This window comes from Alligator sinensis, unplaced genomic scaffold (genome assembly GCF_000455745.1).
Source record: "Alligator sinensis unplaced genomic scaffold, ASM45574v1 scaffold678_1, whole genome shotgun sequence".
Classification (NCBI taxonomy): Eukaryota; Metazoa; Chordata; order Crocodylia; family Alligatoridae; genus Alligator; species Alligator sinensis.
This window is the reverse complement of record NW_005842006.1, coordinates 2,603,968-2,611,095: the sequence shown is the minus strand read 5'-3', so window position 1 is coordinate 2,611,095 and position 7,128 is coordinate 2,603,968. Positions and strand designations below refer to the sequence as shown.

Sequence of the window (7,128 nt, the reverse complement as noted above, 5' to 3'; positions counted from 1 at the left end):
TCCCTTGAGTTGAGCTCTTCCCTTAGAGTTCTGAATTCCTTGGCCATTCCCTTGTTTATATAGCTCATCGAAAGAGGTTTATATAGCTCATCGAAAGAGGTCCCAATCCAACCCCTGCCAGTTGTAATCCATCTTTGACTTCCTTTCTACCTGTCTATTCCAATGGTCCAGCTGTCCATATCACTTTCACTGCACTGCTAATAACAGATTAATCATATAGGCTAGATCACTAACTGGCATTATTCCATAGAAATCCTGACCCACATCTGTCACATCTGTCAAAACAAAAAGGCTGCAAACACTGCAAGCCACGTGGTCCTCCCAGGAGCAGCATTATGAGGCAAAGATGAGTCAGCTCCAACAATCTGGAACCGGTTTTCCCTTGGTAGGTCATGGGGACATCTGTACTAAGCAGTGCAGTGCCTTTTTAGAGATAGGCGGGCTGGCTCTGAAAAGGTAACTAAAGTACAGGAAACAGTATGGTCACATTAGGGCAGTGATTTGCTCAGATTAATTTACCCTGCTGAGAAACTCATTCACAGCACATTTTGAGCTAGCTTGGGTATCTCTTCACACACGTAAATTTTGCTGTATTAAAATACCTAGACCCACATCGGCTTTCAAACACATTTGCCTCCACGCATCCTCCTCTTCCCCTGCTGTCAAGAGTATTTCACAGTAGCAATTTGTTTTTCCCGAGAAGTGTATGCTAGAGTCTAACAAAACTCCTCAGTTGCTGTCTTGATCTGCTTCAAGAACTGCCTTTAATATGTGGCACCTCATCATTGGTGATGCATAGGGGGTGCACGCAGCTGCATGTGCACCCCCTGCAAAAAGCACTGCCAATGCTGCTGGCGGCACCTGCAGGTAGTTGCTGCTCGCCACTCCTCCTCCCTCGCCACTGACACCACCGGTGGCATCTGCGGGTGGTCCGCGATCACCTCTGGCCACCACTGCCAGCAGCATCTGTGGGTGGTCACCAGCCACTGGTAAGCACATGCCACCTCCGCTACTGACACCGCCACGGCCACCTGCAGGAACTCCCCGCTCAGCCTACCCCTGCCACAGACATCGCGGTAGCTGCCTGTGGGAGCTCCCCACTTGCCACTGCCACACCCCCTCTGCCACCATCACTACTACCGCCTGGGGGCAGTCACCTTGCCCCGCCAGCCTCCGGGGGCATGTGGCATTCATGCACCTCATAGTCCTTTCTACAATGGCACTCTAACTACACTTATGAAATGGGATGTTCTGTTCCTTGTCATCCTCTCAACCCTATACAATGGGTCTTCGCTCTGATCTATTCTCACCTCCAGGGTCAGGTTCTTTAAAATTTCTTTGGTACTGCTGCCTTTGCCTTCAGTGCCTTGCTAATGAAAAGAGACATCGGAAGATCACTCGAAGGGAGGTACTGGCAGACTGTTATGCCAGATATAGGATGTCAGGGAAATGGAAGCTGGAACAAGAGCTGCGATTTTACTTTACAAAGAGGCCTGCCCATGGGCACTCCTGTTAAAATAAGCAGAGGGAACAATTGAGCTCATACTCACGTTCACGTTACGAGTCCAGACATCCCGGATCCAACCTGGATCTCTCATCAGGGGTATCTAAAAGCAAATTTGAAAAGTAAAAAACAAACAAACTGTGAATGATCAAAATCAGTATCCAGTCAATTGGTCAACAAATGCATGCATCAACTACCGTCCCTTGGAGGATCTGCCTTGACACAAAAGTTTCCTCTGCTTTTTTTTTTCCATAAGGTAAGACATGTTACCATCATGCCCATTATAACTTTTCACCTTAATTGAAAACTGGTCTCAAATTCCTCCAACACCAGCATTTTATCTTTGCATCAGTATTGAACATTGTTGTATCACCTGAGTGAAAACACCAGAAAGCACTGTGCCACTACAAACTCTGAAAAAGCAAGGTCCAGAACAAATTCTCCCTTTTGCATGGTGCATAAACTACTGCCAAGGGCAGAGGCAGGGCTAAGACTTGTTTTTTTTTCCACTGAATTTGAGCACAATAGGAGATGGATTCTTTCCTCTGTTCCAGCCCCCTCTGTTATTCTGATGGCATGTAAGTTTTTAGTATGACTCAAGGAGACAAGGGAGAAGTCCCTCAAGGCAAACTGCTACACATAGCCCAGAATCAACAGGATGCCTTGCCTTCCATGGACCCAGGTCTTCATCCTGGAGTAGTCCATCCCTTGCTGCGTAGAACTCTAAGCAGTGAGTCCACGCTTGCACATCAGGATGTAACAGCATGGCTACTGCAACTTGACCTCTTTCTGCAGATGTAGTATTTTTGTATTGGGGAAGATGACTATCTTATTTATAAAGTAATACAACTTGATAAAAATGAACTAATATAAAAAAAAGCCTCCCAAATCAAACAAAAAGAGTGAATCCAGAAAAAAAAATAAAGGAAAAGGGACTAGAAGCCAAAAATATGCTTTACTGGAAATGAGCAAGTTATTTAAAAGATTTCCCCTCAATGCTGATATTCATATATTGCCGAGCTTCTGAGTTCTGCAAGAATTCATACTCCCAAAGTTTTTCTGCACAAATACTTATACAAAATGAATGCTACTTTTGAATTCGTTATTTTGTTACAGAATATACAAAAATGTGCTGGTTACGTTACAGAACAAATAAGAAGGCATGGAATGTTTCCAGTCCTAGAGAGCCTACTGCCTAATTTAGACATGACTAAGCAAGTAAATAGGAAGGAGAATTAGGGCTAGGAGATCAAGGGTGACAGGACTACCTTCTGTAATGAACTCATTCTATAAATAAATAAATTCTGGTAGGTGCAGCTGCTGACAACTCTACCAAATACATGAGTGTAGCACACATTTATATATACTTTATGAATAATCAGGGCAACATTTTTTGTAGGTGACACTGAAAGTGAGGTTTGGGAGGGATCTTGTTGAGGAGGCAAAGGTTGTTAGACAAGAGTTGTTTGGCTTGTGTCTACACTTACACAGAACCTTCCTTTACGGATTGCAACATAACGTTCATATATTAGTTCCCTGAGCCTCACAGCTCCCTTTTGAAGCTTGTATTATTAATTCCATTCTCCAGGTGAGAAACCTGAGGTACACATTATGTGACTCACGTAAGGTACCAAGGCAGTCTACATCAGAAACAGTAATAGATGGTTATGAAGGAGTGAGCGGAAGCAGGGAGAGTGGAGAATGTCACTTCAGAGAGCACCGCTTCTGGAGCTGTTGCCATATAAAGATAAAAGCACTGAGAGAAGCAAAGAGCGGCGGGACCAAAGCTCTGAGAGAAGCAGGGAGTGGTGTGGCCCGATATACAAAAAAGGAGGGAGAAAAAGAACTAAAAAGAGAAGAGACCGAAGAAGGAACCATAGGAGGATTAGAGGAGAGACCTGCAATGTTCACCATTAGAGCGAGAAAGGACAGAAAGAAGGGTGGATCCCTGGGAGGACTCCGTGGGACTCGGGATACCCATAAAAAATAGTAAGGAAAAAAAAGAGAAAGACAAGTATTTTTATTGCAAACTCTCAAGTGAAGTGAATGAGACTACTAGTTAAAGATAGAGCCGATTGGTGTTGTTGATTGTTACCAAATCTGCCCATTACTTTGGGGTGTGCTCATTTATTAGGGATAGTTTCTAGGGTCTTGGTGATTCTGTCAATGTGCTGCTTGTGTTGCTATACGGAGCTGTATCTCTCCCTTCTGCAAGCCCTCGCCCCCAATGGAGCTATCTTGCAGGACTCAATCTCAATGGGACTGGGTTCCTCCAGTCACCAAATCAGTCATACACACAAACACACACAAATTAACGTGACACGCCTGACCTGGCCGGGCTGATCAGCATGGACAGGCTGACACCCTCATATGCCAAGAATCAGTTCATAAGAGCAACAATAAAATGCAGTCAAACACAAGCACACGGGTAAACAGAATCCCTCTGAATCCGGCTGGGTGTCCAGCTGACACCCTCATGGGCCAGCATTCAGTTCATAAGGGCACGTCTGAGTCAAACTGGGTCAATCAGCCTGTACAAGCTGATCCCCTTATGTGTTTCAAACTCAGCACGTCCCAATCTTTGGCCTCTTGATGAGCAGACCCCACAATAATTTGGGCTTCACAGGGATCTTTAGCATAGGTAAAAGAAGCGTTGCTGCAGAGCACGGGAGGAAAGAGAAGCAGAGAAGGAAAAATATACCCAATTACTACCAGTTTGACTATAAAAGTTATTTATTGCTAAGCATATGAAATATATAATAGTACTAGTAGTAATAGACATGCAAAAGAAAAACAAACACCAACAATGACAATACTACCCTGGTTTCACTAAGTATTTGGGGAAACTTAGCTCAAGCTTAACTGATACGTTTTCTTCTTCTTTCCTTTTCTCCTTCTTTCCTCCTGCTGCTGCTTCTTTTTCTTTCTTCTTGCAGCACACACACTTACAGATTTTTATACCCTCAGTTTAGCTGCTTCGAAGCACCCTCAGTAGTGTAAATCATTGTCTTTTCTATTGACAAGGGGTTATCTGGTTTGGACCATCTCAGGAAACTGATTGATAATCAGGAAACACTTAAGATTAGGGAGTAACCCAAATACTTGGGAGCCAGCTTGAAATTCCTATGGGTGGCAGATATACTGATGGGATATCTCATGGTTTCTTCAGGAACAATAGATAGCTTGCAGCATCAGGATTTTGGATTTTTACTTGTTGTGCACAAGCCTCAGCTTAGCATGACTTTTCCAGATCTTACTATAGTCTTTTAACAGACTTAAGACAATTATTGGGGTGCTCATAACCTTTTGTGAAGAGGACTCCCACCAGTCGTCTCGGGAAAGATATGACAACACCTGGGATTAGGGCTCCAGCAGGCTGGATGCTGTGATGAACCCTTAACCATTGTTCAAATGTTGCCCATACCCCCTCTGACTCGGTCTCTTGCCTCAGCATTCCCTAACCCGGCAACCGAGTTTTAGTCGATCAAGTTTAAATAGGTCTCCCATAGTGGGACCGGGGAATGTACGGCCCGAGATGCCTATTAAACTTAGAGCTGTGTGTGTGTGTCTGGGGGAGGAAAAGTCCTTAGTAAATCCAGATTAGAACTGGTCTCATAAATGCTGAGGTGGGTGTGTGTGAACATGGGTTGATTAACATTTGAAGCACAGATTCCCCATCATGCAGCGCTCTCCTGCTTCTCTGGTCCCAGAATTCACTGCAGCCTCTGCTTCAGGCTTTCTGTTTTCCATCTCTCATGTAAATGAGACCTAGGGCAGTTGATTCACTCTTGTCACCCTTATCTGGTGAGGGTCTTAGGTGCGTCTCTCACTGCATCTTAATCAGTTTCGTTTAGGTAGAGGAGGGGAGGTGGGGGGTGAGTCCTTTGTGAGTCAGACAGACTGCATCCTGTGCCCCGATTGCCCAAGAATACAGAGCTGAGACGTAATATGATGGCAACAGATATAAGCAGATTACATGCAGGGAGAACTGAAGAGATAAGATCTCCCTATAAAATTGTGAGACACTGTAACAAATAGAAGGAAAGGAAGAAGATCCGAGTAGAGGGTCAACTCATGAGTCCCAAGTTCTGTTCATTTATGTGTTAACTGTTGCAACGTAGAATTGTTTTGTGTGAAACAAGTTACAAAGTTAATAGTTTAAAGGAGAACCTCCTCAATATGATGGTGCGAGGAATTTAAACAAATGTTGTAAAAGAAAAATAAAGAAAAAGAATCAATTATTTTAAATGGACTGTGAGTGGATATCTTGATTCGAATTCAGTTGTGTATACGAATAAGCGGATCAGCTGATATATACATTTTGCGCATGAGCCTCAGTACAAGGTCCTAATAAGAATAAACCAAAGGAAAATAACCCTCCTAGCTAATAACATCTAGAAGTAATATTAATAATAATAACATCAAAGATGTGGCAGGCGGCAAAGTTGGGGGTCTACCAACAATTCAGGATGTAATGGCAAGCACAGACAAAGGCACCATAAGCAAAAACGCAACAATAGTAATAAAAATTTCTGTACTTTAATTACAAAACCATTCTACCTTTTCTCAGAAGTAAACCAGAAAATATGGATATTACCATCCAGATAGGATGCTAACCTCTGATTATTTTCTGAAACATCTGAGCTTACAGTGTGCACAGGTTGGGTTTATTGTTACATTATTCCCTATTATGTTTGCCCTTTCAGGTTCATGATACTGCCTTGATACTTTGGCAGTCAATTAATTAATCAAATAGCATAGACTGAAAGTATTATACAAAATGATCATGCGCTGATAATGCTATTTAATTAGATAATATGAGACATCAAACTTTGGCCTCATCATGTATTTATTTATATGGTATTTTTCTAGTTTAGTTTTCTAATGTATTGATTGGGGTTTTTTTTCTTTTCACCTATTGTTATCCTGATTTTGAATAGGACTGGACCAGACAGAATAGCAAAGGTAATTTCAGGATTGTCTGGACATTATCTGGAAACCATTATATCTTTGTCTGTTCGTTTTGACATACAACCTGCTTGGTGCAATCTGTCAGTCTTCAAGAGGGGACATAGAAGGGTGTTAGAAATGGCCTGGTTTGCAGACAGTCTAGAGAAGCAGGGAGGTAGAGACTGAAAAGCTCAGTGTCTACAGATGTAGGGTCTGGCAACACTCCTGCCCCTTGAACAGCCAGTGGGGAAAAGCCTGAGACTGCAAGCCAGAGTGGGGGTCTGGAAGATTGATGAGGATCTTCTGGATGCTATTGTCTGGAAACCATTATTGTCTGGACATAATATTGTCATTATATCTTATGTAAAATAGATTGCCTTTCACCATAGGTGGTAGATACAGTGAGAGCTAAAGTAAAGGGGATATTAGGGGCTACGGATGTTTTAATTATCAAGTCAGCTTAAACAAGACTTGCTTGGCGTTGATATGTCAGCAGTGAGAATGTGGACAACCAGTCTACACCAGTGCTCACACTACGAGTTGCTCTACTGTTATCGCAAGTAGGGAATCATGGGAAAGTCAATGTTGACCGAGTCTTGACACTGGAACAATGTACAAGACTTTGGGGAAATATAATAGGGAAATTCTTAAAAGAAATTAACTTCGTCTCAAAC

At 42.8% G+C, this 7,128-nt stretch overlaps 1 protein-coding gene across 4 annotated transcripts in view; it reads right to left on the bottom strand.

Moving 5' to 3' along the window:
- Positions 1-7,128, bottom strand: part of LPIN1 (lipin 1) — a 140,129-nt gene that overhangs the window by 91,580 nt on the left and 41,421 nt on the right. For 3 of the 4 annotated variants that reach the window (XR_003093596.1, XM_025201839.1, XM_025201840.1), the window contains exon 2: positions 1,551-1,607. Coding sequence is in view for 2 of the 4 variants with exons in the window: in XM_025201839.1 (XP_025057624.1) it covers positions 1,551-1,607 (57 nt within the window). In the remaining 2 variants the exon portion in view is untranslated. Of the gene's footprint in view, positions 1-1,550; positions 1,608-7,128 lie in introns of those variants that run through there. The other variant, XM_025201841.1, reaches the window with a different exon arrangement.